Source organism: Chlamydotis macqueenii, chromosome 17 (assembly GCF_036417535.1).
Source record: "Chlamydotis macqueenii isolate bChlMac1 chromosome 17, bChlMac1.mat, whole genome shotgun sequence".
In the NCBI taxonomy this organism is placed as follows: Eukaryota; Metazoa; Chordata; class Aves; order Otidiformes; family Otididae; genus Chlamydotis; species Chlamydotis macqueenii.
In genome coordinates this window covers 4,413,081-4,441,050 of record NC_141572.1, presented here as the reverse complement: position 1 = coordinate 4,441,050, position 27,970 = coordinate 4,413,081, and the positions used below count along the sequence as shown (strand labels likewise).

Here is a 27,970-nt window from a genome sequence, read left to right as displayed (position 1 = left end):
GCGTCACCGCGGGGGCAACCTCGGCGGGGCGGGGGCGAAGTAAAAGAGGCAGAGTTGCATTTTTTGTGGCAGGGAAGGAGGGCCGGAGTCCGCCGCTCTACCCGGGGTGCCTGGGATTTGGGGGATTGCTGGGGGTGCCATTCCCGCCCTGCAAGGCGGTGGGAAAGCAGTGCGAAGGGAGGGAACCCCTGAGCGCCCCAGGACGCGGGTGCTGCCGCCGCGTTGGTGAACCCAGCATGGGGAGGGCTGGCAATGGCCACGGGCACCCGCGGGGGGTGCTGGGCGGGGTCGTCTTCACAGCTGGGGGCGGCGTTGTTAAGTGCCGAAATAGCTCAGTTGGGAGAGCGTTAGACTGAAGATCTAAAGGTCCCTGGTTCGATCCCGGGTTTCGGCAGCGTCTGATTTTTCCTTCCCCCTGCGGGTCCTCTTGCCGCTGAGCGGAGCCGGGCAGGGCCGGCAGTCCCCGCGCCGGGCGAGGGGCGGCTGCCGTGGGTGTCAGTACTGGCGCCCACGAGTGTGGAGGTTTTGCGGAGGGAACCGCTTTCCCGCGGCGGGTGCCCGGGAATGGCGCGGCCCACGCAAGAGTTTTTGTGCACCGTCCTCGTTAGTATAGTGGTGAGTATCCCCGCCTGTCACGCGGGAGACCGGGGTTCGATTCCCCGACGGGGAGGTTGTGTATGTTTTCTTTTGTTCTCGTCATTTTTTTCTTCCTGCATGGATTTTTCCAATTTCCGAAAGAGGCAGGGGGGGAAAAAAAAACCGGCAGGTTTGTGTGTCCGAACCCAGGGTGCTGCCGTGCTTCTGAGAGCTGAGGTTCACACCTGGCTCCGCACACTGCCGCACCGCACGCACAGCCCGATCGCGGGCCCTCCCTTCCCCGCAGCCCCCTCCGTTCGCGGGTCTGCGCGGTCACCCCGAGGGAGGAAGGAGGGCGCGGGGCCGGTACGGATCTAGGTGACAGGCAGGGGCGCCATTTCGCGGCACGGGGATGTAGCTCAGCGGTAGAGCGCATGCTTTGCATGTATGAGGTCCCGGGTTCAATCCCCGGCATCTCCACACAGGCCGTTACTTTTTTTCCCCCTATTCCACCGTGATATATTTTATTTGGAGTTAAAGCTCCCGCGTCGGATTAAACAACAGAAAACTGCACTGTGAGTACGCTGCCCAGAACTGTGCCAGTTCCCTAGTGGCACGAAATGGCTTTTGTCACTTGGTTCTCGTCAGGACTATGCAAACACTCCGGATTCTCCTGTCTCCCTGGGTGTTTCGTGGTCACGCTAAGGCCCTGCAGACGCAGAGCAGCTGGAAAGGAGGCAGGAAGCACCAGACCCTGAAATGCAGGGGGATTCTGGCCTGCCCGACACCTCTCCACCCCAAAACTCAGCAGAGCGGCCTACGTGCAAACCTGCGGTCGGCACAGAGCTGGCTGCGTGTCTCTGCACCGCATTCCCACAAAGAGAGCCAAAGGGGAAGGCGCAAAAGCTGGGACACGGCAGGTGCAGAGGGGCTCTGTGCTCTGAGCTGGCTCTGCAGTGCCTGCTCCCCTCTGCTGTCCTGCCCCAGCTGCAGACTGGCGAGCAGCCCCTTGGCAGCGTGACCAGGCGTCACCGGGAGCAGGTCGGGAATAGCTCTCTAGAAACAAGCTCCCTGCTTTGATCTCCCTGGGTTGGCCTGGCTCTCATGGTTTGATCTCGCCCAGGAAACTCCTCAGAGCCGGGAGGGCTGAAAGGTCTGGCACAGAGAGACCAAAGCCCACGTAGAGCTTGAAAAAGCTTTTATCTACACAGTTCAGCCGCCAGCTGTTGTATCTGCACCGTTCAGTCACCAACAATGCGTCCACCTCTCTCGGGCAGGGAGAGCTGACTAGCGATGGATGTAAAACGACATTTCCTGCCAGACCGGTTAAAATGCTCCTTGTGCTATTCATTTATTGCTGTTACATCTAGTTGTTATTTTGAGCCAAATGTTTGGATAAAGCGCTGCTAAGTGTGAAGATCCCTGTTGTAAAAGCTCTCTGGTAAGCATCTCTCTGGACAGCTGTGCTTCTGGAATATACGCTGCACAGGAATACAAGAAAGAGACACTTCCTGCCGCACAGAGTTCTTACTAATGGGCACGAAGTGACAGACTTTTTGGCACAGGGAATCGGTATTTGGCAATATAATAGCTCATGGTCTGCTAGGACCAACAGGCTCTATTCACCAAGCTTGTCTTGAAATTGTAACAAGGGGTACAAGTACAGGCAGGGTAGGAGAAACACGGAGTGGCTTTGTTCACAGAAAGCCCCTCCCCGCTCAGGAAAGCACAGTTCTGCAAACCAGCCAGACTTATTTAGGGACTCGGTTGCATTAGGACCTAACATCTGCCTTCCAGTGTGAATATAACACAAATCTGAACCTTTAGGGGTGTGCTGCTGCACCGTGTGATTCAGACACCAGGTACAAACTCACTCAGGATGCTCAGTGTTTGGCTGCCTGCCCTCACTAGATGAGGAACAGCATTTTGTCGTCTTAATTTCTTCCCATTACACAGACCCGTCTTGTCACAAAATACATTGCCGTGTGCCCTTTCAACTGTTTTCAGACCAATCCCACTAAATGACCCAGGTGTTTGAGGTTGTTATTACTATCGCAATGCTGAGTTTTGATGCAAACTCAACAAACAGAGAAGCTCCCCAGCGCATTTCCCTCCTGTAAAAGCTCTGTGTGTCAGGAAAATACAGGCCGGTTTCCCTCAAACCAATCACAAGGCTGTTGCTGGGTCTCTGCTCCCTTCCTACTGGTGTGCAGCCTTGGGTGTTATCTGTGGCCGTTTTGTAGGCAGCAGTTTTCCTTGGGTGCCGGAAAACGCAGGAGTTTGTAGGCGGATTGAACCGAATGGCATCTCATGAATCTTGCAAACAAAGCCCCGTTTTGTTCTCAGCTCTGCCCTTGGATTACTGTAGAGTTTGACCAGGATGGCAGAGGAGCCAACAGAGAGCTACAGGAAGGTGCTCTGTGAGAACAGAATGAGAAATAGTCATTATTAATTTTTATGTTTATTATTTATTTTTATAAACTGCATTGTATCTCAGATGCATACTCCACTTTATGTGTGCATATATGTATAAATACACTCACTGATTGTATCTCACGCAGACAGACTGTCTGCAGGACTCAGATCCCTACCTCTCCCCTCTCCATCCGCGCTCGCCGTGCCCTGGCAGGAGCCTCCCTGCCCTGGTGCGGTCTCTGCCCCTCGGGCCCTGCCGTCACTGTGGTGGCTGCGCACCAAGTTGTTCTCCACGTCCGTCGCTCCACAGGCCATGGCGGCACAGAGGGCCTGGCACGCACCAGCCTGCCGGCGTCGCCTCTGCCAGGCCCAGCGGGTTTGTGCCTACCCACACCGGTCCCGGTCCCGGGTGGGGGAGACCACGCGCCCTTGCTGCTTCTGTCCCTCTGGTATGCTGAAACACATCGGAGATTTCTTAAATAGCAATATGCCTCTTAACTTCGGACTGAACAACGGTCCCTCGCCCCGCGGGCGCCTCAGAGCCTGCCTCCCAGCGAGGCACACGGGCAGAGCCGCCCTCGCCCTGCCCCAGGGAAGAAAATCAAAGAGGTTCTTTTGAAACAGGGACGCAACCATACGGGTTTAAAGCCCTGAATAAAATGTAAGGCTCTGCGCAGAGCCTGTAGCCACAGATTCATCTCCAAAACGGAGAGAGCTCAGCTCGCTCAAGCACCACAGGCCCGGCCCCGCTCCGACGCCTCCAAGCCAGGTTTTTCTCCGCGCTCCTTTGCGCACTCACTGCCCCCCGCCCACCGGCTGGCCGGACGCATCACTCCCCGACTCCTCCGCTTTGCCGGACCTCGTTGCGTTCCACTCACACAGTAAAGCTGCGGCGCACGCCACAGGAAAAATAGTGCCTCGCGGAGTGATCCGAGCGGCGGGGGCGGGGCCGGGAAGGTTATATAAGGGGCGGGAGGGGAATGTGTGGCGCAGTTGTAGCTGTGTACGGCTGGGAGAGTGTTGTGTTGTCGCCAGCGCTTGGCCTGCGGTGAGTGCCTTGCGGCTCGGCTTCGCCGTGCCTCCACTGGGAAAGGAGAGGGCAGGGCAGGGCCGCTTGTCGAGGCGGCAGCAGAGCTTAGACGCGTGCTAGGTCGGGCGGGAGATGAGTGTGTGCTGGGGGGGAAGAGGATGCGGCTGAGGGGGATGGCGGGACGTGGGAAGTGGCGTTCCTCTTCCCGTTAACGGTAGCACCGCGAGCTGGCGGCGGAGATGGGCGGTGGAGGTGGGTGCGAGCAGCTACCGGCGAAATGGCGGCCGCGCAGGCGCAACGGCCCCTCAAGATGGCGGCCGAGCGCGCTTTGGGCGGGAAGGAGAGCGGGGCGGTGGCCCCGCCTCTCATGGCGTGGCGGGCGGTTCTCCCACTGGGACGTCACAGGGCGTGGAGAGGGGCAGGCCGCTCCTGGGGAGCGCAGCCCCAGCAGTCAGCTGCCCGGGGGGAGCTGGGCTCCTGGTGCATGGCCTTGCTGCAACTTCCTGTGGGCAGGAAGGGGAAAAGTGACTGAAGTACAGTGATTCTTGTTCCAGAGAAAAATGCAGATCTTCGTGAAGACCCTGACAGGCAAGACCATCACCCTCGAGGTTGAGCCCAGTGACACCATTGAGAATGTGAAGGCCAAGATCCAGGACAAGGAAGGCATTCCTCCGGATCAGCAGAGGCTGATCTTTGCTGGCAAGCAGCTGGAAGATGGGCGCACCCTGTCCGACTACAACATCCAGAAGGAATCCACCCTCCATCTTGTGCTGCGCCTGAGGGGTGGCATGCAGATCTTTGTGAAGACCCTGACAGGCAAGACCATCACCCTCGAGGTTGAGCCCAGTGACACCATTGAAAACGTCAAGGCCAAGATCCAGGACAAGGAAGGCATTCCCCCTGATCAGCAGAGGCTGATCTTTGCTGGCAAGCAGCTGGAAGATGGGCGCACCCTGTCCGACTACAACATCCAGAAGGAATCCACCCTGCACTTGGTGCTGCGCCTGAGGGGTGGCATGCAGATCTTTGTGAAGACCCTGACAGGCAAGACCATCACCCTCGAGGTTGAGCCCAGTGACACCATTGAGAATGTGAAGGCCAAGATTCAGGACAAGGAAGGCATTCCCCCTGATCAGCAGAGGCTGATCTTTGCTGGCAAGCAGCTGGAAGATGGGCGCACCCTGTCCGACTACAACATCCAGAAGGAGTCCACCCTCCATCTTGTGCTGCGCCTGAGGGGTGGCATGCAGATCTTTGTGAAGACCCTGACAGGCAAGACCATCACCCTCGAGGTTGAGCCCAGTGACACCATTGAAAACGTCAAGGCCAAGATCCAGGACAAGGAAGGCATTCCCCCTGATCAGCAGAGGCTGATCTTTGCTGGCAAGCAGCTGGAAGATGGGCGCACCCTGTCCGACTACAACATCCAGAAGGAATCCACCCTCCATCTTGTGCTGCGCCTGAGGGGTGGTAACTGAACTGGCTGGTTGTGGCTTGTTTCCAAGTAAAAGTTTCTCTGCACTTGTTCATTCCAATAAAGCTGATGCATCCACAAAAGTTCATGTCTCAAGTTCTGTGATCTGTTATTTATGCCATTAACCGAGTACAGCTATCTCATAAACCCTAATTACATGGCTCCCATATACAAAGGTATTGCAAAACTGCCTTATGCAAGCTGTCCCTGTGCCTGGCAAGCACAACTAATCTCTTCAGCTGTGGTTTCCCTGAGGTTGTATAAGCGTTCTCATAACTGGGGAAAGCGCTGGCTGAGGTTCAATGCCAGTCTGCAGATGTTACGCAGCTGTTAGGTTGTGTAAGCATGCACATGTAAGGTGAAACGGCAGTTTGTTTGTGCGCTGGGAGGCTGTGATAATATTGATTGGCCCGGTAATTGCTGGTCCTGCCCTCCATGTTTTGTTGTTAACAGCCAGTGAAAGGGTAATCGACGCGCAGTTTCACTGAGGGCTGGCAGTTGGGTGGGTGTGTGGTGGGCGTTACTGCTGATCCTGCAGCCCTTGGACCTGGAAAGTGTTCTGGCTAGCCTGAGTCCCTTGTCCAGTTGTGGGGTAGATCTCATTTTTTTAAAGGCTTAAGCGTATCAAGCAAACTTTGTAATTTTGGGTGGACTAGCTTCCTTAAAACTTTACAGAATGTGTTCAGCCTGAATTGCCACACCAGCTGCTGAAAGGGAAATTAACCCCATCCCTGCTGAAAGCAGGACAGCACTGAGTGGAAATCCTATCGTTTCAGTGAGCTGAAACTGATGTCATGGGGCTGTGTGCTGTAAAAACCTGGCTAAAGGGAAGTCACCACTGAAGTATTTTGTGGCGAAGTGGAGGCTGGTGAGTGTAGGAGTTCATGAGGTGTCAACGGTGCTGCACTGGGAATCGGGGAAATGGGAGGAGGGGAGGCTGAAAGTAGAAAACCCAAAATGCACCTGCTGAGAGTGGTGATGGGACTTGTCTTTGGAAGGGGACGTGGTGGGAGCGGGTGTAGAGATTTCAACTGGTCACGGGCCTCGGTGTGACCTGAAGTGGTCTTACACCATCCCGAGTGGAAGGATGGGATAGCAGGATTTGGTTCAAGCAACACCGATTGCTGATATCCCTAAGAGAGTGCTGGAAGAGGCTTTTAGTGCCTTGGGGCCTGTAAGGAGCAAGTCTGGATCATCAAGATCCGTGCGGAATTGGAGAAAGCTGCTGAGTGCCGCTGAGCTAAACCCCGCACCGGCTAAGAGCTGGTGTCGTGCTGCGGCTGCGCCCCTGCCGCGTCCCTGCCGCGCTGGCCCTGGGCTCTGCCCGCGCCTGTCCTGGGTGCGCGGGCCGCTCGGTGCCGGTGGCCGGGTGGGAGCGTGACGGGTGGTACCGGTGCAGCAGTGTACGGCGTGTGGAGCAGCCGTGCTCAGTCTGTGCGTTCAGCTAACGTGACTGAACCCTCAACAAACAGAATAACACTTGCCGTTGATTTTTCTGGCCTCTCAAGTCAGCTGAGTGTGTGCAGCAATTAAAAATTGAGCAGCCGTTCAGCAGTTTCGGGTGTGCTGCTGCGGAGCTGCGTAGCCGTGGGTGTCCGATCCAGTACAGGGGTGGGCGTTTCTGGAATGAAGGCAGCTGCTGTTACATAAAAAGGAAGAAGCTGCGGCTTGGTTATGTTTTCATAGCTACTTTCTCTTCGTGCCTGGGAAACTTCTCCTTGGAAATCTGATGATTAAAAAAAAAAAAGCTGGGAAAAAAACCTATAAGTAGTTGTGGTTTGAAAGTGGCTTGATTACTGAGGGGAAAGAGCTGCGGGAGGACATGGGGACACTAGATGAGTGTCAAAAGCCTCCACGAATAACTGCAGTGCTGTGTTTCAAGAAGTTATTTTATTTTAAATGCCTCAGTTAAAAAAAAAAACAACCCAAACCAAAAACCTACTATGCTGTACAAATACGTAACAGCCTGGAGTGCGGTCCAAGTGGCTGGGCTGCAACCAGGCAGAGCAGGGAGCTTGGAGGAGAATCCTGCGCCGCGGTGTCATGAGCTGAGTCAAAGCGCAGGCGGCTTTGCTGGGTTTGGTGAACTTCAAGGGGCAGCGCGAACACTTCAGAGTGCGGCGCCCGTGAGCGGAGATCGCAGCTCGGGAGCGATAAACCGCAGAACAGCAACGTTTGATGAAAACAGCGAAGCACTTTGTAAACGTTAAGGATGTCTTTTGTTCTGCCTGTGGAAGTACCTGCTGCCTGCCCGCAGACACGCGTCGCAGGGCATCTCCTGGATGTTCCTTGGCTCTGTTGGGTTTTGAAGGAAAACTGCAACATTTTTCCAGCAAAATGTTTTAAAGTAAAGGAAAACACAGCACCTGCGTTGTGCTGGATCTGAAAGCCGCTGCGGAACTGGAGTACAGCCGGCAGCTGCCTCCCCTTTTCTCCTCGGGGACTGCCCGGGGTTGAGCTGTGGGTCACCGGCCGATGGCCTGCGAGCCGCTCGCGGCCGCCTGCGCTTGTCCCCGTTCCCAAAATCCTGCTGTGACAGCGGGCTGGCGGCCACCCCGCCTGTGGAGGCGGTGGCCACGGAGGGACCCGGTCGTGCGTGTGTCGGTGTGTATGTATATAGCTATATATATATTTATCTCTTTATACACTTTGTATCTGAGCATACACGGGGTTTTGTTTCCCATGGCTTCACCGGCCCCGGGTGCGCCGAGCGAGTGGGCGGGGCTCACCGCGGCCCCGCCCCCGTATTCGCCCCGCCCCCGCCCCGCTCCGTGCGCCGCGCCGGGCCGGGCCGGGCCGGGCCGCGGGGGCCATAAAACGGCGGTCGGTGCGGCGGGACCGGCTCGGCTCCGTTCTGCTGGTGCTGCGCCATGGCCGCGGCCCGGCGCAGGGTATCGGTGGGGCTGGGGCTGGCCGGGGCGGCCTGCGCCCTCCTGGGGGTCTGCCTGCTGGCGGTGGGGCCGCTCATCATCAAGGAGCAGGTCGTCAAGGTCAGCGGGGTGCGGGGAGGGGGTGCGTGTCTGCTGCGGGGACGGGGGGGAACGGGGTGCTCGTTTGGTGCGTGGGGGGGCTGGAGCCGGTGCATAGCCGGGGGCTTGCTGCGGGGCTGGTGTGCGGGGTGACGGGGGTGCAGAGTGGGACGTGCATGCTGCAGGGTGACGGGGGTGCGGAGTGGGGCGCGCATGGTGCGGGGTGACGGGGGTGCGGAGTGGGGCGCGCATGGTGCAGGGTGACGGGAGTGTGGAGTGGGACGCGCATAGCGTGGGGTGACGGGGGTGCGGAGTGGGGCGCGCATGGTGCGGGGTGACGGGGATGCGGAGTGGGGCGCGCATGGTGCAGGGTGACGGGAGTGTGGAGTGGGGCGTGCATAGCGTGGGGTGACGGGGGTGCGGAGTGGGACGCGCATGGTGCGGGGTGACTGTGGTGTGAAGTGGGGTGCGCTGGAGCCAGGTCACGGGCATGGACGTGTCTGTGTCACTGTCACCCGAGGGAGCGTGGGGCAGCTCAGCGCCGAAGGGTCCCTGCCCCGGTGGCACTCTGAGCACCCTCACGGTCTCACTGCCGGGAAACCCGGGCTTGGGATATTCTGGACTGACGCTCTCGGCGCTGGTTAGCAGGGGCTTTTCCTGGATTTAGCAGGGGCGTAGTGCTGGTGGCGCTGGGCTGAGCGGGTCCCAAGCGCCAACCCTTCCTCCTGTCCCATCGATTGTAAAGCAGGCGTGCAGGTTGCCAGGCTCGGATGTCCTCTGGTGACAGGATGCTTTCCAAACGGGAAATGAGACTGGCAGTGTGCAGGGGTGCTCTGGAGCCTCATGAACGGAGCAACCTCTGCGTCGCCTTCTGCTCAACTGGAAAACCCGAAGATCTGCCCATCTGAGGACCTCCCTTACCCACAAGAGAGGTCCTGAGGCTGCAGTGGTGTTTATCCCTCGCGTGGGGCTGTGGATGGAGTTGTTGGTTTGTTCTGTAACTGCAGCACAGAGACTTGGGAACCACCCCTCGCTGTTGGGACACCAGTTATCCTACCATAACGAACCAATTGGCTTGTTCCCAAATTTAGCCAAACCTTTTTCTCCCCGCCCAAAGGAGAGGTGCCCCCTGCCTGGGCAATTTCTCCAAGCTTGCACCTGAAAACGTGCTTCTGATGAAAGGGGTGAATAAACGCCCCATAGCCAATGGCCGTGGTTACATGTGCCACAAAGTCTCTGCCAAAACCAAACTTCTACTCGAATGGATCCTCTGGAAGCGCTGCTGGCTGGGCAAAGCCAGACAGTCCTGAGGCTTAAGCAGTGAAAGCCAATCTTTGTCCTGTTTCATGGACATCGGGAGCTGGTACCCGCCAAGAAGAGATTGAATGGCCTCTGCAGAACAAGAGTGACATTTTTGGTGCAAAAGCCTTTCTGCCCTCTTTTTAGTTAACCCTGCTTCTTTCTACCTGATTAAATCTTAGCAACTTGCAAGGAGAACAGTAGATGAGGAGAAGACCAACCCTGGTTTCTCTTCCCTTCGTCTCAAGCCCTTGTTCTCCATGCCTTCAGCAGGACCCAAAATGGTCCTGAGCTCTCATAAGACTTAAAGTGAAATGGAAAAAATAACTGATTGCTGATGTCCAGGGTGGTGAGAAACACCCAGGGCCTCACCGAGACTCCTGAGTTGGTCTTCAGAGTGGTGGGTACGAGGAAGGGCTGGTGGCAGGGTGTGCTGTCCTGCCTGAAAGCTGGGAGAAGACTGGCAGCCCTGCTTTGCTGGTGTAGCAGGGTGATGAGGATGTGGAGGATGAGGTCTGATGCTGAGGTTGCGCTTGCACGCAGTATGACTGCTCCTCTCAATCTGAAGAGGAAACCTCAAATCTCAGTTCTACTGAGCGGCGTGACCAGAGCCTCCCTCCTGGAGCAGCAGGGTTTGGGCACTGTTGGGAGGAGATGAGCACTAGCCAGTTCCTTTCAGTTCCTCAGGAGCAGCGTGCTCATGAGGGGTCAAGCCTCTCAGTGACATGTTGTAACCCATCTAAGTGAAAAATATTCTATTTTTATTTCAGACATATGACCATGTTTGTTTGGACCTACAAGCAGCTTCACTCCAAGGCTGCCCTGTGAAGCAGTTCTCACTTGGCAGCACCTGTGGAGCACCTTGAGCTGCTGTGCCCGGATGGGAGAGGACTGAGAAAGGGAGCAGGGAGCTGAGAGGCAGGGCTCGGAGGACCTGGGCTTGGGTGGTGAGGGGCTTGCAAATGGTGAAGCCCCACCACGAAATGGCTGAAGAAAGATGGGGCACTGCAGGGAAGCCTCTGGCAGCTTTTCTCCTCAAGCCCCTGTGGCAGCAAATACACATGCAGTCAGATTGAGCTGCTCCAGGGCAGGAGAGCCGTTGTGGGGCTGCCAAGCTCCAGCAGGATAAAGCCCGCGTGCCTTCACTGATTAGCGGATCAAACTCGCTTCCATAAGCTGGCTGGGTTACTTAACCATGCTGAGGGCTTGTGCTTGCAGAGGAAGCTAAGGTTATGGTGGAACATACCCAAAATAAATACTCAAGAACGAACAGGCTCTTGTCCATACCTCCAGGAGGGAGGAAGTGGAGGCCTTCCAGCTTCCAGGAAGGAGGAAATGGAGGCAGATGTGCCCAGATGCCAGCTCCTGGGCTGGTGAGGGCTTAAGTCATGCTTGGGCTCCTGCAGGCAAGCGGGACAGTGACATGGGCACCATGATTGCGCATTGCCTTTGACCTGCCTTGTGACCAGCTATGAGTCACTGCAGGACGGCAGCTGAGAGGAGGCAAAGGTGTCCTGCGCAGTGCTCTTGGGACACAGCTGGCTTGCCATCCCTGTTCTCTATCTACTTTTTTGGGAATCTAGTGGGCCCTCCCTGCCAGCACCCAAAGAGTTGGGCGGATGGGTGTGCCACCTCTCCCTGTCCTTGCCTGTTTCTGGCTGCGTGGAGCTGCCAAACCCGGCAGGCAAGCGGAGACCTTCGGGCCAGGGTTGTTTGTGCCAGGCAAATAAAACATGCAGAGCAGTGAATAATTCAGTGCTGGCTTGTCTAGTGCAGAGCAAGCCTCCAGCACATCAAAACAGCTCCAAAATCCTGTGGGTAGGATCTGAAAAGCTGAGCCTGAATAAATAAGCCTGCAGACATCCTGTGGCATGAGCTTGATGCTTCAGTGTGCATATGAGCTCCTGGCTTACATCTGGCTCAGTTTCAGTCTGCATAACATGCCTGGATCCTCTGGAGAGTCCCTGCTGCTGGAACTGCTGCCTTTGGCTGGGCCTGATGTGGAGCTGAGGGTGGAGCCACTGAGTCCAAGAGTTGTGTCTCCTTACTTTTTTTTTTTTTCTCTCTCCTCTTCCTTGCAGAATGTCAGAATTGACCCCAGCAGCATCTCCTTCAGCATGTGGAAAGACATTCCCGTTCCTTTCTACATGTCTGTGCACTTCTTTGAAGTGCTGAACCCCAAGGAGGTCCTCAAGGGAGCAAAGCCGGTGCTGAACCAACGTGGACCCTACGTTTACAGGTCAGGTACCGCTTGTGGTGCAGCTAGGCATGAGCCCGGGCACTGTGGCTTCTGGCTGACTCCTCTGGCCGGAGGATGTGGCATTAGCATACTTGGTGCAAGTCCAGAGGTGTGGGATTTTAAAGGGACCCAAATGTGCTCTGACTGCTCTGATCTTGCTAAAGCCATGAGCAGGACCTCTGGCCATCAGGATGGTAAGGCTGGTCTGTGCTTCACTGTGAGTTGTGGACGTCTGTCCTGTGCTGGGACCTGTTGGGCAGGCAACCTGACCTGGGCTGATACGGTCCAAACGTAGGCATGAGGGGTGTTGGTGTGGTGGTGGGCAGCCCTCATCTTCAGAGTGGACTTGTTTCGTCTTCACTGTGCATTTAAGATTCCAGCTGCAGAGCTAGAGTCACCTCAATATCAAACTTTATGGATTGGCCTAAGACCTCTTATCTAACGTGAGACCCTGACATCAGTGCTCTGGTCATGACAACCGGTGTGGAGCACTAAAACTTGGTCAGGTCCACCTCCAGCAGGGCTGGGTCTGTTTGCTGTGGCTGGGGATGGTGGTTGAAGCCCCAGATGTTTCTCTGGACCTGAAACATGAAGTGATGGTTAATGTTGAGCTGAGTCAACTTCCCTGTAAGCAGCAATATTAAACATGGTGCCTACACATGTTTAGCTGTGCCTACACAGTGAAGTCAGCAGCCTAAGCAAGCTTCTGAGGGGGGATTACTGGTTTAATCCCAAGTTGTTTAAGCAGCACTGGGAGGAAACCTGGCAGTGTGTATATGGCCTCATTTCCCCTGGGCTTGCCAGGTCACCCCACAAGACCGTGTGGATTCTGTATGTTGTGATCGCATCAGTCACTAGGCTTGTGGGAAAGGCTTCACTTACTGTAAATAATAAACAAAGAGGCAAAGCTTATTAGTGTCCTTGTGTTCCTGCTGAGCAAGATTAGTGCCCTTCCCTAATGTAGGCCATAAAACAGAGGCTCCATAGTAAAGGACTTTGTTTTTGCTGGGGGGTTGAGCTGCAGCTGTAACAGGCTCGCGATGTTGGGGACAACCTCGTGCTACTACGGAGCGTCGCAGCCCCTGTGGGACTGGGCCGCCCCTGCGGCATGGAGGGAAGGAACCTGGAGCTTTGGGGCAAATCAGCGTGGGCTCGCTGGTGGAGCTTGCGCTGTTTTGTTTGGCCCTCTCGTGTTTGGCAGGTTGTTTCGGTGTGTGGGTTGGTGTAGGTCTGCTTATCTGGGCGTCTCTCTGATAGGGTTGGGCTTTTCGACGGCTGTAGGCGAAGTGACAGAGGGGATTTATGCTTTGGTCTCAGACTTCTCGTCAGCTGGGTTTTGAGCTAGGAAGAAACCCTTGGAGTCTGCAAGTTGCTGCAGAATCCCATCTGTCAGGGATGCTGGGCTCTTGTCAAAGGGGCTGCCGTCTCCTTCTGCCAGACCCTAAACCTGGTTGGGGTGTGCCGTTGATGCCGCCTGTTCCCCAAGCACACTACTGCTTCCCCTGCTCGCCTGTGGCTTCTCGCTGGGGTTCAGTCTCCTTGCCCTGCTCTTCAGAAGCAAGCTCAGGCCTGTGCCCCCATCCTTGCTCCACAGCTGTTGTAGGGGCACTGCATGGGTGAAGGTTCCCATGATCTCTCCCATCTCTTTGCAGAGAGTTCAGGTATAAAACAAATATCACATTCCATGACAATGACACCGTCTCCTTCCTGGAGTACCGGAAACTCTTCTTCCAGCCGCATTTGTCCAATGGCAGTGAGGAGGAGTACATCGTTGTGCCAAACATTTTGATGATGGTAAGAACTTGCTCCCTGATGGGTACCAACTTCTGAGCTTGCGGGGAGGGTGATGATGCCCAGTGCTGACTCAGACTTTCTTGTAGGGCTTAAGGCTAACCAAGCTGTGAGCTGGTTAACCTTGTAAAATGCAGCTTTCTGTGCGTTGGTTGTTGTGTTGGGCTGTTACCCTTCCAGAAGCAGAGTGTGCAGAAGGGCTGGCAAAGCGGCTGGGCTTGACTTGGCCTGAGCAGCCTCTGGGGAAATGAAGCCTGTGAGCCCTCAACAGCTTTCTTTCCAAACTGGGGATAAATTATGAACCCCAGTTTGTCCAAACGATTTCTCTAGGGCTGTAGAGCAGCGCAGCAGAGGGACCTCGTTGATCGCCGAAGGTGCATTGCTGCTGCTTTAGTAAAATTGGGGCTCTCATCTCAGGGCTTTGTTCTCTTTTCCAGGGAGCAGCTGTGATGATGGAAAACCTGCCAAACTTTGTTAAGCTTGTCCTGAGTGGAGCCCTGGCTGGCCTGAAGCAGCAGGCGTTCATGAACCGGACAGTGGGGGAGATCATGTGGGGCTACGAAGACCCTCTTATAGACACTATAAACGCGCTTGTGCCTGGCCTGATCCCTTTCAAGGGAAAATTTGGCTTATTTGTAGAGGTGAGTAAACAGCTGGTTGGGAACGCTGAAATCACAGCAATATTGGGCTTGGGATTGAGTGCCTGGGCTATCCCCTTCACAAACTGCGTGGAGCAGCCGTGTGTAGCTGGCAGTGGTTGTGCAAGGCTGCCTTAGCTCTCTTCTCAAGCAGGAATGCATCTATTGGCAGCTGTTGCTGGCAACTGAAATAAGTAAAAGATCAGTATCTTAGAGTGTGTGAAGCACCTCTAGAGCTGATGAAGGATGCAAAGTCATTAATATACTGCAGAATCACTGTGTATATTGAAATAAAAGTTAGTTTCTTCTCTCTGCAGCTTAACAACTCCAATTCAGGACTGTTCACCGTGAACACGGGCATGAAGAACATCAGTAAAGTTCACATGGTGGATTCATGGAATGGGCTAAAGAAGGTTAAGTGTCAGACAGCAAACCTCCAATCCAGGGGCAATGCCTGATCTAAAGCAAGATAAACTGGGAGCTCTAGGTGCTGTGGTATCTATGGGTCATAGGTTTGAAGGCAAGTTTCTATTGGACTTCAACTGCTGCAACTTCTGTTCTAGCAAACGGCCAGAAGGCAGCCATATGACAAGGGGCTTGTCATGACGCATTAAGTTCAGCTCATCGGTGTCACTTGGGCTCCCTTGAAATGCTGTTGGAGCTGGTTGGTTCTAATGGTTGAAGTCCCGGGCTCCTATGGCTGGTGTTTAAGGTGTTACTTTAAATACCTGTGTTAAAGGGGTGCTTGTCCCTTGTGGAATTCCACTTCTAACTAAAATCAATTAGATCTACAGATTAATTGCTCTGGTAGCACTTGAGACAGGGGGATCTTGTCCTGTTTTTCTGTTAACTGGGCAAGGATTTGAATGGGAAAGCTCTTGGCAGCTCTTCAGTGTTGCTAGCTCAAGCTGCTATGGAGGCAGTGTAGAGTGGTAGATGTCCCATGCATGGGTGGAAGCCAACTCTCCATCAAGCTCATTGTCCTGAGCTCTCCTCTCCACATCTGTCCTGCAGGTGAACTACTGGCGGAGCAGCGAGTGCAACATGATCAACGGGACCTCTGGGGAGATGTGGCCGCCGTTCATGTCGCCAACATCACTGGAGTTCTACAGCCCTGATGCCTGCAGGTGAGGCCAGAGCTTCCAGCTCGTCCCTGCGCAGGTGGCAGGAGATGCCACGCTCACCCTGTGCACACAGAGTACCCGTGCAGAGGGCTGGGGACTGCTTTCTGTAGTTAAAGTTGAGCTGCAATTCAGTGTTGCAGTATCTGAGCTTTGCAAACAGTGTAGTTGTCTCGTTAGCAGCGTCTTGTGGTATTCATAAATACCTTCCAGATCACCAGAGAAGTCTAACTTGCCCATGTTGAATCAGTAGAAAATAACCAGTCTAGATAAGATGTGGGAGGCAAGAGGGAGAAGTAAGAGTTGTCATAAGGAAATGTGGCTGTGACTATTTGTGGAACTATTTCAGCTGACTAAATGCTTGCAGAACTGATGTCGGGGCAGGGGGTTGTGCCACCATTTCCAGGCTGCTCGCTTGGTTTTTTTTTTGTCTAGTTCATGCACTGCTGCGCGTGTCTGTCCTGTATGGACACCCTGACCTTAACTGATCACACAGGGGTTAAAGTACCCTGCAGAGCATGCCTGTGTGCAAACTCCCTGAGGCTGGAAAGAGGGGAGGCAAACCACGGCACAAAACCTTGTCCCCAGGTTGGGGAAGATAATGTTAATTCAGGCTTTGGAGATAGTGCTGCAAAACAAGCTAGTGCTCGTGTTGAGTAGAGAACAATGACCTCTTCAGCGAACAAGCGAAGTCAGCTGAGCCAAGTATTAGTGCAGGAATTCCTCTGCACGAGGGACATCAGCAAATACCAAAATGACCCGGAGCCAAGGACTTACAGGGAAGTTTACCAGTAATCGAAGTTTAAATACACATACTTGTGTTCTGTAAAACTACAGAAATCTTCTAGGGAACAGAGCGTGTTTCCGGGCAAGGTGTAAAGTGAGGTGGAGGAAACCAAGCTTGCTTTCTTGTTAGCGCAAGAAGTTCCTGCAGGGCAGTGCTGTGGAGGAAGTGGCTCTGCCTCTTTGCCAGACAGTGTTGTCTGTCCTCCCCAGATCTTTTATCTCTGCCTCTCTGCTAGCCCGGATGGCTAGGAAGGAGTCACAAACATCAGTGGACTAAGAGCATATCTGCCTTGCTGCAGGGCATGCAGGGCTCATCTCCTAAGCTGTTTGCACATTAAGTGCAGCTGGTGCTGAGATGCAGCTACCCGCATGTGTCTGCAGGGTAGGCAAGGCTTTATCCTGCTGATGTTCTGCCACACAGTCTAGAGGCGTGCATGTAACTGCTGAGGATGCCCCAAATCCCCCATCCTTGGTGCTGGTGTCAGAAGGCAGCCATATGAATAAGCATCCCCCTTGGCTTGCCTAGGCTGTCTGCATCCCTGCAAGCCTCACTCAAAGGAGCATGTGCAAAGGAAACAAACTTCCCTCCTGGAAACTTGCATCTGACCTGGCCAGCTGATAGAAATAATGCAGTGTAACATGACTAGCCTGTTGTATCAAGAAAAAAAAATCTTGCTGCATAATGTAGTTCATAAGGTAAAATTTTCCACTCCCCTGTCAGCCTATGTGCTGGAGTTGTGCTGCAGAAGAGATTTAGCCAGTGTCCATCCCCTGCGACAGAGCACTTCTACCTCAGAGCCAAGGCTTGCACAAAGCGGGTATTACCGCTTGGAGAGCAGCCCTGGGGGTTACTCTGTGCCTTTAAACAAATCTCATCTGGATGCTGCAAACAGCCTGTGGTTTCTCTCCATAACTAGTCCTGACCAACCCTTTATCTGGGCTTAAAACATGGAAAGCAAATGGCTTAAATACTCATTCCCCCTCCAAAGCACTACTCTGAGCGTTTATCTTGATCTCAAAGTCTAAGTTACATTGCAACTGCATCTTATCCAGCGAAGATAAGATGGTTCTGGGCTGGGAACCTGTTGGCTAATCCTGATCCTTCTCCCCCGAAACCCTTCTAGATCCATGACACTGGTGTACGAGCAGTCCGGGAAGTTCAAGGGTGTGCCCACCTATCGCTTTGTGGCACCAAAAACTCTCTTTGCCAATGGCACGGACTATCCACCCAACGAAGGCTTCTGCCCCTGCATGCAGTCCGGCATCCAGAACGTCAGTACCTGCAGGATGAGTAAGTCCTCTCCTCCCTGGGCTCTCCCTGCCCTACCAGTATTACGCTGTAGGGATGTGGTACAAGCTTGGCTGTCTGGAAAATCGGCTCTGCTCTCTGCCAGAGCGCTAAAAGGTACCACCAGCATCTGCGTGCACAACGTTCTCACTTGCACTCCCGCGTTTGTGGGAATGCCCATGGATATAACAGGAGCGTTATGCCCCCTGGGCTGGGGAGGGAGCAGGCAGGGGAGCAAGGGTGGGAAGAGGCAGACCATATAACTGCCAAATTAAATGTTAACTTTGGACACTGAGTGCAGGTCACAGAGGAGTGAGAATTCAGACTTGGTGTCCTAACCCTTGTCTGGGTACAGCGGGTTGCCATGGCGTTGTGTGAAGCATGGCAGGAGAGGGTGGCTTAAACACTGGGTCTCAACCTTCCCGGAGCGATGGAATAGGCCGCAGGGAGGGAAGGGAAGGAGACTTCTGGTTGGGAGGAGAAGAGTGTAAAATCCTGATCAGAAGTAGTGCTGGAATGGCTTAAGAACCTCAACAAGAAGTCTCAGATGGGTCTGGGTGAGCTGAAGGTGTCTTTGTTCTCATGCAGATGCACCAATGTTCATTTCCCATCCTCACTTCTACAATGCTGACCCAGTCCTGGTGAACGCCGTCGAAGGCCTCCACCCCAGCAAAGATGAGCATGCGCTCTTCCTCGATGTGCACCCGGTGAGTGAGCTGGGGGGGGGTCCCCACCTGATGGAGGTGTCACGCCTTGCTCCAGGGGTCCAGCCCGGGCTGAGGAGAGGGGACCCTGCCACCAGCTGCGTGGTGGCCTCGCTCTGCTCTCGTGGCAGTGATTTGAGCAGGTTCCATAGTGCAAAGACTGGCAAGGACACATGCAGATAAAAATGTCAAAGCCATAAACTAATTAAATAATTAGCCTGGCTTCTAGAGAACTGCAGAACTAATTATAAACATAATTCTTTCGATAAGCACAGGCAAGTTCTTTCCACTGACTCAGGTCCACAACACCAGCAGGTGTATCTAGCAGCAGCCCAGTTACGCCCCAGATCTGCAAACATGTACTGCTGCGACTGACAAAGTCTGAAGACCACACTGTAGCTGAAGCATCGCAGTAATTTTTGGGCTGGCTGCTTCTACTCTCCCAGCTTACCTGTCTGGCTGCTTCCACACTGGACTGTTGCAGTGTTAGACTTTGTGCGTGTCTATGGCTAAGGGTGAGCCCCCACTCCAGTGGCGACGAGTTTGGGGTGTCCTGAGCCATCGTTGTCCCAGCTGCTGATGGGGAGGGGACTTCGGGATCTTCTACCTACAGCCAGTATTGCGTGTGGTCAGATCTTCCAGATGTTCAGTGGTTCCTCAAGCAAGAAACCAATCCCTCTTGAAGTAACGTAAGCTGTGTTTCTTATCTAGGCATTAGGCTCTCTCTGCTTTTCTTATCACAGTTACGGAAATCTAATTAAAGTTTATTACAGTATCAAACATCAAACTGATAACAATACAATTAACTATATTCTTATCTAGCTGCAGCCGGCTGAGTATAAATAGGGGCAATCTAACAAAAACTCTCTGCCCTTAAAAATGTGTTGCAAAACTGCAGTGTCATGAGAAACTGGTGCCTTAATGGATGTCAACAAGCCCAACTTTGAAGTGTAGTGTTTTCATGGTCTTAGGGTGTTGCTGGACAGTGGCTGTTGGTTTCTAGTTATGAAAAATGTTTTGTCCTTTGCTGTTTGCATGAACCTTTGGCATTGAAGCATTTCCATCCTGCTGCTGGTAGGATGAACAACAGAAGAGACTCGCCAGGTTTCAAAAAACACTGAAGTTGCTATTAAATCACCCTGCCTAGGGAGTCACTTACAAACTGCATACGCTACTTGGTCATTTGAATTTGTCTAGGCTCAGTCCCACAAGCCCTGGGGACAGACTGCAAACTGCCACAGGGCCAGGTGCTGTCCCTCTGAGCTGTCATCCCCAAACCTGGTGCCTGTTTAAAACCAGTGCTTTGGTGGAAACCCCAGCCATGCTCCTGGTCTCATGTGTGGTGTCTGCAGTGGATCTACAGATGATCCAATCCATTGCTCTGGAAGGTGACACCCAGAGTAGCTGTGATGGAAAGCAAAAGGCTGCTCCTCTGCAGAGCTCTCCAGACACACGTTGGCTGTACTGATGAATTGGTTGGTCTCTTCCTATGCAGATGACGGGCATCCCCATGAATTGCTCCATCAAGCTCCAGCTGAACCTGTACATAAAACAGGTGTCTGGTATAATGTAAGTAGTCACCTTTTAGAAATGGCCATCTCCCTTGAGCAGGGAGTGCTGCTGATGCTGGGGTCACTGCAGCAGAGTTTACTCCCCCAAAAGATGAAGTAGCTTTAGCACTACCAGTTGTCTCAGTTGCAGAAGCCAGCTGGCTCGTGTGGTGAAATGTCAGCTGTTCCAGTGACCTCAAATTGCCATCCTTCAGCAGTGCAGCATGTGGCTGCCTGTTTGCTTGGCTCCTGCAGCATTCCCACACCTGACTGGGCAGCCAGTGAACGGACCGCTCTTCCTGGTGAGGCACAGGAGCGGTTCACTTGCGCTGTGCCGCTGCTCAGAAGGCATTACATCCAACGTGGAGAGGCAAAACCTGTGTCCAAAAAGACACTTCCAGCTCTATGAAAGCAAACAGAAGCTTGGTGACGAAGTTGTTGGTGCCAGATGTTGAATACCCACATGGGTGGGAGCGTGCTGCTTCGGCTCTGTTGCAGACAGCCCCGATGCTCTGAACTTGGCCGCACCACCCTGTAGTACTGTGTGGGTGACTGAGACATCTTGGAGCTGCATGAGGTTCAGCATTCCAGTTCACTGAGTTCATGCACCTGGAACCCAGATTTGGGATGGCACTTACTGCTGTCCTGAGGGAGTTAAGGACAAACACAAGCGTAAGCTCTTCTGTGGCATGAAAGGCCCAAGGTGGACCTGGTTCCTCAAGCAGGGAGCAGGTCACTGAAGCAGCAGGAATTGCTGTCTCCTTACGCTGGTTTCCTGGCTGCTATCAGTTTGTCAAATCATCCTTTTAGGAAGAATTATGACACTGGCTGTGGCCTGATCAACCAGAAATCTAAGGGCCTATTTTTGTTTCCCCCCTGCCCTAGGCAAACAGGGAAGATCAAGCCAGTGGTCCTGCCGCTGCTGTGGTTTGCAGAGGTGAGCTGCCTTCCTCCACCTGATTCAGCAGACCCTCTCCTGTGGGAGTGGGGAAACTGCTTCCCCATAACCCGAGGCTGGGGAAACTCCGCTTTGAATAAAGCTTTAAGCCAGACAGACTAATTAAGCACCAACAGAAGGCTTTGCAATACTTGGCTGTGTCGTTAATCCCTCTGAGCTGAACAAACCCTGCACTATACTTGGTAAACTTCCGGCTCTGTCCTAGATGTGGGGTTAAATATGGCCCAGAACAGAGCTGCCAGCCTTCCCATGCTCATGTGGGCCAGGGAGCACAGTCTCCAGCCGTCTGCATATCCAGCTGACTCCAGCTATTTAGTAAAAACTTGTAGCCTGCCTGAATCTTGTGTAAATTCCCTAATCTGTGCTGGGAGGTGGTGGGAGAGGAATTGCGCAGCTGGTCTGTGTCTGCCCTCGATGGCAGGGAAATGCTACTGACAACTTCTCTTTTTTGAGCAGAGCGGATCCATTGAAGGCTCAGTCCTAAAGCAGTTTTACAACAACCTGGTGCTGATCCCGTCCTTGCTGGACTACCTGCAGTACATCTTCCTTGGGCTGAGCGTCCCCCTCATTATCTCAGCAGCTGTGCTCATGGCAAAGAGTCAGGTAAGAACTTGCAGATGTCTGATGGGCAATGCTGTTAGTCAAATCAGACTTAATCAGATGATGTAGATTTGGCTGACAATCTAACACTCCTGAGGAAACACTGGCTGATGCCACGCACCACGTCCTAATGATGCCAGGTGCCAGCACATAGCAGCAAGATTTCCTTGGCACTCTAGAAATTATGCTGCAAATAGATAACAGAAAAGCATTTCTGGCCATCTCAGTGCACAGCAGTGATGGAAGTGGGTTCCTGTAGGAGGAAGCGTTTCTCAGCTCATCCAGCTAATGAAAAAGCAAGCCCAGTCTCCATGGAAAGCAGCAGGTCTGTGCCACTGCACAAATCTGTGCATCTCTGCAGAGCCCCAACAGTTTTCAAATCTGAACAGAGCCTTCTCGAGGGAGTGCAGCTTGTTCACAGATGAAACGCAGTCGCTGTGTTCTTGCAGAAGGGGCACAGACACCATGGCCGCTTCCCAACCCAGACTGGACCCTGCCTTTCCCTGAAACTCACTTGTTTCCCTGCAAACTACTCCAAATAGCTCTGGAAGTTAAACCCTCGGGGCCTTTGTGGATCTGGGCTTACTGAGCAGCGAAGACCTTTGAAGCCTGCAGGGAGCTGGCAGCTGAGTAGAAGTTGGCCCACGAAGGGGAGAGCAGTGAGGCTGCTTGGCTGGCACACGAGTCTGATGTAAGCTCTAAGAACAGGATATAAACCAGCTGAAACACTTGATGGACATCTGTGGCTCTGGCTCAGAAACATTCATCTGATAACACTGAGCTCTCTAAAAGCTTTAGCTCTTGAAGTAGGGATCTAGCTCTCTCCCCTAACCTATATAAAGGCAAGCTTACTTAGTTTTGCACTGCAGTCAAATGGCTTTAGCTGGCTCTAAAGCCACAGAAGTGAAGAGGCTACTTGTGGGGATAAAAAGGCGATGCTTAGGATGAGAGCAAGCTGTGGTGAGAGCACGTGCGAGGGGCTGCTTTTGCTCAACCTCCTGTAACTGCTGTTACTAGAGCACTAACGCAAGCCCACTTTAAATAGCACCGGGGTTCTCAAGAGTATCATGTAATTGGATTTTAACCAAGCCTACAAGGGCTTAATTGACTTAAACACATGATCCCAAATCCCCTGGTTGCTCCACACACTTCCTGCAGGTGAGAGCCCTGCTAGGGCTGAGGGCTTGTGTTGAACCCTCCCCTGTGCTCCCAGGATGGTCAGGCTTTGTGTGACGACCGTCTTGGCTTCAGCAGATGCAAGCGGTCACTGGCAAACAGACCTCACTCTGCTGCACAGCACCAGTTTGTCTGAAAAACGCCAGCACTTGCTGGGCAGCTGTTTCTAAGACCTTATGCAACCCTGGGCTGGCATTTCTTTTTCCCCTGCTTTGTGCTAGTCTTAATTCCCGGTATCAGAGAGCCTGAACCGTGCCAGAAAGGGTCAGGAAGAAAAGCTGGATTTTAAATTCACTTGAGTCAACTGAGTATCTGCTTGTGAAATATTCCAAACCCAGGCATAAGCCAGCTGTATTTGGGTGCTCAGCCAAAAGTGTCATGACGTACTAGAACTAAAAATCAACTGCAGGAAGTGCCTGACTACCTGGAAAGCGATTAAAAGGCCTCAATGACCCTATAAATCTCTAAGGAAGCTGTGCAACAACACATGAAAGTGTCTGCCTAATGAAGAGCTCGTAAACTGGAAGACAGCAATTTGCAGCCAAGGTGTGTTCCTCATTTGATTGAAGTGTTGCTGATCTAGCGATGATTGCTTAATCACGCACAGTCGTCCCTCTTGAAGCCACGGGTGATACCAGAGGGGACACTGAGCGGTGTTGTCCGCACCTTCACGCGTCTGCCAGCATGAAGGTTTCCCTGAACCCAGCTCCTTCCTGGAGCATCTTGTGTGCCTCTGGCTTCTGGAGGGAGCAGTGTGCTCTAAACCCTGTCCAGATGAGGTACTGTGAAACACTCAGATCTTAGTCTAGTGATAGCGGAGCCAGTTTGAAATGCATCTGTTGGACCTGCGGTTCTAAAAAACGTGTAAATCTGTACAGGCGTAAAACACGCCCGGAAGCGGCATCGTAGCTCTCCTCTGCTAACGTGGCCTAAAGCCTGTGTGGTGATGCGTTTAAAAGGCTAACAGACCATTTTAAAACTGGCTTGACAAAGACCAAAATCTTCACTAGGACTTAGTTTAACCTAAATTCTGAAATCTTCATTAATAACTAGATTCTAGTCAAACAGTTGATTTTAAATCTCCCTCTAAAATTGGAACCCTCCTGGAATGCATGTCCGAGTGCACCATAAACTAGCCTGATTGTCTTCTAGGAAAAATGCTCTTTATTTTGGAGTAGCAATAAAAAGAACTCAGACAGTAATAAGGCCAGCCAGGCCACTTCTGCCAAAAAGCTGCCTCCGGTTAAGGGGACGGTGTTGCGGGAAGCCAGACTGTAGGTGGGTACCCAGTCAAGGTAACACACTTTTCTCTCGTCCTGATTTGATTAAACCTTGCTTAAAACCAATCAAACGGGAATGTTTACTGTCCACATCTACCAGACATACCCTCTTGGCGAGCTTTGATACAACGATGTTGTCTCATGGCTTTATTCAGGGCAATTTAGGTGTCTCAATACTCACACTTGATCAGGCTGCAAGCACATGCTCTTGTTGTTTCTCCTGGTGTACCTGATCTGCAGCCCTAATGATATCAGCAGGGATCAGGGGGAAAAGTGGGATTGATGCGAGGAAACACTTTTCTTGCCTATTTTCCCCCCTCACTCCCACCCTCCCAAGTGTTAGATCCAGAGGTAAGTTCTTGAATGGGTAAAAACTCCTGGGGGTAACAGGTAGTCAACTGGTGGGTGATGCTCCCCTCCTGCATGCAGGGAGCCTCGACGGAAAGGCTTTCGAGAGGGAATTTCTGATGTATAAAATGTCTGGGTTTGTATTACAGGATCACAAAATCACTGAATCGTTGAGGTTGGAAGAGACCTCTGGAGGTCATCTAGCCCACCCTCCCTGCTCAAGCAGGGTCACCTAGAACTGGTTGCCCAGGACCATGTCCAGATGGGCAAGGATGGAGATTCCCCAACCTCTTTGGGCAACCTGTTCCAGTTTTTTTACAGTTTTCACAGTAAAAAAAAAAAAGTTTTCTTATGTTCAGATGGAACATCTTGTGTTCAAGTTTGTCCCTGCGGGCTCTTGTCCTGTCCCTGGACACCACTGAGAAGAGCCTGGCTCTGTGTTTACACCCTCCCTTCAGGTACTTGTACATATTGGTAAGGTCCCCCTGAGCCTTCTCCTTCCCAGGCTCTCTTGGCCTTTGGTTGTATGAGAGATGCTCCAGTCCCTTAATGATTTTAGTGGCCTTCTGCTGGACTCTTTCCAATAGCTTCATCTTTCTTGTCCTGAGAAGCCCAGAGTTGGACGCAGTACTCCAGGTGTGGCCTTATGAGTGATGAGTAGAGGGGATCACCTCCCTGGACCTGCTGGCACCACTCCTAATGCAGCCCAGGATACAGTTAGCTGCCTTTGCTCTGCAGGCACACTGCTCACTCATGTTCAACTTGGTGTCCATCAAGACCCTTTTCTGCCAAGCTGCTCAAGAGTTGGATGGCCCTTACCATGTGCTGGTGCATGGCGTTGTTCTTCCCCAGTTACAAGACTTTGCACATGTTCTTGTTGAACCTCGTCAGGTTCCTGCCAGCCCACTTCTCCTGCCTGTTGAGGTCTCTCTGGAAGGCAACATGACTCTCTGGTTTATCAGCCACTTCTCCCAGTTTTGTGTCATCAGCAAACTTGCAGATTGTTAATAAAGATGTTAGAGGACTGGACCCAGTATTGACCCCAGTGTACACTGCTAGTTACTGGCCTCCAACTACACTTCATGCCATTCCTCATGACCCCCTGGGCCTGGCTGTTCAGCCAGTTTTCAGTCCACCTCACTGCTCATCCAGCCCATGCTTCGTAGCTTCTCCATGAGACATGGGAAGACATGTCTCCATGGGAGACACTGTTGAAAGCCTTACTGAAGTCCAGGTAGACAGTATCCACTGCTGTCCCCTCATCTACCAAGCCGTTCGTTTCAACATAGAAGCTTATCAGGTTGGGCAAGCACGGTTTCCCCTTGGTGAAGCCATGCTGACTACTCCTGGTGACTTTCTTGTCCCTCATGTGCCTGGAAATGGTTCCTAGGATTAGCTACTCAGTCACCTTCCTAGGGATTGGAAGGGTGCTGATTGGGCTGTAGTTCCTGAGGTCCTCCTTCTTGAACGTCAAGATAGGTGTGACACTTGCTTTCCTACAGTCTTTGGGTGCCTCTCCCAGTTGCCATGATTGTTCAAAGATTACGGGGAGTGGCAAGGCAATGACGTCAGCCAGCTCCCTCAGCACTTGTGGGTGCATCCCATCAGAGTCCGTGGATTTACGTATGTCTGGTTTGCTTAGGTATTCTCTGACCTCATCCTTTTTCACCAAGGGTACGTCTTCCTTGCTCTAGACTTTTCCCTGGTCTCTTGGATCCCCTGCCTCAAAGAGCAGCAGACCCACGTGTCCCCTAGTCTTCCTTTTGTCACCTCTGTACTTAGAGAACTGCTTCTTGTCTCTGAAATCTCTGGCCAGATTCAATTCCAGTTGGGCTTTGGCTTTCCTGACTTCATCCCTGCACGCTGGGACAGTGCCTCTGTATTCCTGCTGGGTTCCCTGTCCCTGCTTCCACCTTCTGTTTGCTTCCTTTTTGCATTTCAGTTTGGCCAGGAGCTCCTTGTTCCTCATCCACATAGGCCTGCTGGTATCTTTGCCTGACTTGGGATGCTTGTTAGGATGGTCCACTCTTGAGCTTGGAGGAGGTGATCCTTGAATATCAATCATCCTTTTTGCCCTGGCTGTCTCTTTCCACCTGAGCTCTGTAGTCACTTCTGGTACTTTCCTGGTGGCCCTGGTTGTGCCCATACAGAAGAAGCAGTGGGTAAAAGAGTTGGATAAGCCTCACAGTCCCTCCACAACACCTCAGATCCACATCCCCAGCAAACAGCAAATGTCTCTAGATGACCGGTCAGGTGGGCAGATGAATACCTCTGTCCCCAGCAGCAGGGAGTGACCCACTACTGTCTCTTGCTGCTTCCTCCTGGGGGCCTTGCAAGATTTAGAGTCGGAGGCCCATGTGCTTTGCTTGAAAGCACATCTGGCTCCTCTTCAACTTTGAGGGTGGTGAACCTATTTTGTAGTTGTAAGGCTTTTGGTGGAGCAGGAACCTTCCTCTTGGTGCCAGAAGGCACCAGCTTCCATCCTTTGCCTTCCCCAGAGGTTGCCCTTACCATTATCCTAGGGATGGGTGCTGCCTGTGTCTCTACTGCAGCTGGGATCTGGGGGTCTTCAAGCTGCTGCATCCCTGAGAAGATCCTGTCCATCTCCCTTCCATCTTCTCCGATGGTGTGCAGCCTGTGGTCTTTGACCTGTAACTCCTCCACTGGGTGACACAGCTCTTCGGGCTGGGCGTTCTGGGAGTGTTGCGAGTGCCGGTGGGCAGGAATGGAAATAACTTCTTATTAGGGGAGGAGATGCACAAATCTTCAATTCAAGAAGCCTTCAGAAAAGGGTTCTTGGCCATGTTAAAGTCCAAGAGGTTTGGGGCACGCACATCCCAAGTGGGGATGCGGTGACACCTGCGCGCTGTAAGGTCTGAGCACAGTGCCACTGCCGAGTGTGCAGCTGTAACCGCTGTCCTCTCCCTTCAGGGAACCGCTGCCGAGAAGAGCCCGCTCCACCCCGCCACGCAGAGCAAACCGCCCTCCTCCTCCGAGACAACGCCACTCCTACATGATGCTGGCACGCTGAGCCAGGACGATGCCGAAGCCTGAGCCGCCGGCCCTGGCATGCTTCCCACTGGGACACATCAGCCCTGGGGGTGACGATCCCCAGAGAGCTCTGGAAGGTGGAGTCATCCTGGGCAGCTCAGCGGAGACCCTGCACGCCACGGCAAAGCCACGGGACCGTGCTGCTGCACCAGCACTCCCGCGCCGGGGCGCAGGAGACCTCCTCCACCCACCCGAAACACAGTGTTCACGAACCTTTATCCTCAGGGGGCCGGCGTTTGCCACAGCCCCTCTCTCAGAATGAAGATGGTCGTCGGCTGATCCGAGAAGTTGTTTTGCAATTTAAAACTGCCTGCTGCTGGGAATAAACGGCACTTTAATAGGAGCCTTTCAAATAAATGAGGTTGGTATGTGTCGCGCTGATGGGATTTAGTGATCTTTTTAAAAGCCACCGTTCGTCTCACATAAATGGGCCTTGCTATCCTTAAGCCACTTACGGTTTTATTGCTGCTTGATGTGACCGGACTACGCTGCAAATCAGTTCTGCGTGCTGTCACCTCAGCGATGTCTCTTCTCGGGGCACCTGGAGCCTGCCTGGGGTTGCTCCGGCCTTTGGAGAGTACAGCGGTGACTTTTAAAGCCCGAATTCTGTGCCATGACCTTGTGCTCCGCTGATTCCTTCTAGAGCCCTTTTACTTAGCCTGCTGGCTCTCTCCTTT

The 27,970-nt window shown here is 53.1% G+C and overlaps 2 protein-coding genes and 3 non-coding genes across 11 annotated transcripts; all 5 read left to right on the top strand.

The window, feature by feature from the left end:
- The first annotated feature begins 321 nt into the window (after positions 1 to 321).
- TRNAF-GAA (transfer RNA phenylalanine (anticodon GAA)) lies at positions 322 to 394 on the top strand. Its single transcript has one exon. It is a non-coding gene; the product is annotated as a tRNA-Phe (tRNA).
- Positions 324 to 27,666, top strand: SCARB1 (scavenger receptor class B member 1). 7 transcript variants are annotated; one of them, XM_086761853.1, is made up of 12 exons: positions 324 to 615; positions 11,845 to 12,002; positions 13,655 to 13,796; positions 14,231 to 14,434; positions 14,749 to 14,844; positions 15,446 to 15,558; positions 17,463 to 17,743; positions 18,215 to 18,333; positions 19,826 to 19,899; positions 20,766 to 20,817; positions 21,295 to 21,441; positions 27,174 to 27,666. In XM_086761853.1, exons 1-12 carry the CDS (start codon positions 565 to 567, stop codon positions 27,294 to 27,296), a joined length of 1,560 nt encoding a protein of 519 aa, XP_086617979.1. In that variant the 5' UTR covers positions 324 to 564; the 3' UTR covers positions 27,297 to 27,666. The 7 variants fall into 7 exon arrangements, with proteins under 7 accessions (XP_086617979.1, XP_086617980.1, XP_086617978.1 ...); XM_086761854.1 differs by lacking the exon at positions 324 to 615 and adding an exon at positions 8,280 to 8,485 and having other exon boundaries at positions 17,463 to 17,629; XM_086761852.1 differs by lacking the exon at positions 324 to 615 and adding an exon at positions 8,280 to 8,485.
- Positions 599 to 670, top strand: TRNAD-GUC (transfer RNA aspartic acid (anticodon GUC)). Its single transcript has one exon. It is a non-coding gene; the product is annotated as a tRNA-Asp (tRNA).
- Positions 985 to 1,056, top strand: TRNAA-UGC (transfer RNA alanine (anticodon UGC)). Its single transcript has one exon. It is a non-coding gene; the product is annotated as a tRNA-Ala (tRNA).
- On the top strand, positions 3,956 to 5,583 carry UBC (ubiquitin C). Its single transcript, XM_086761860.1, has 2 exons — positions 3,956 to 4,039; positions 4,576 to 5,583. Exon 2 carries the CDS (start codon positions 4,582 to 4,584, stop codon positions 5,497 to 5,499), a length of 918 nt encoding a protein of 305 aa, XP_086617986.1. The 5' UTR covers positions 3,956 to 4,039; positions 4,576 to 4,581; the 3' UTR covers positions 5,500 to 5,583.
- Positions 27,667 to 27,970: the final 304 nt, after the last annotated feature.

What these genes read in the sequence shown, in the direction of transcription:
- SCARB1 (XM_086761852.1), top strand. Translation starts at nt 8,366, where the DNA reads ATGGCCGCGGCCCGGCGCAGGGTATCGGTGGGGCTGGGGCTGGCCGGG. An exon ending in TCTTCCTCGATGTGCACCCG is followed by an intron (nt 18,334 to 19,825) that starts GTGAGTGAGCTG and finishes CTTCCTATGCAG; the next exon opens with ATGACGGGCATCCCCATGAA. An exon ending in AAACAGGTGTCTGGTATAAT is followed by an intron (nt 19,900 to 20,765) that starts GTAAGTAGTCAC and finishes CCCCTGCCCTAG; the next exon opens with GCAAACAGGGAAGATCAAGC.
- UBC (XM_086761860.1), top strand. Translation starts at nt 4,582, where the DNA reads ATGCAGATCTTCGTGAAGACCCTGACAGGCAAGACCATCACCCTCGAG.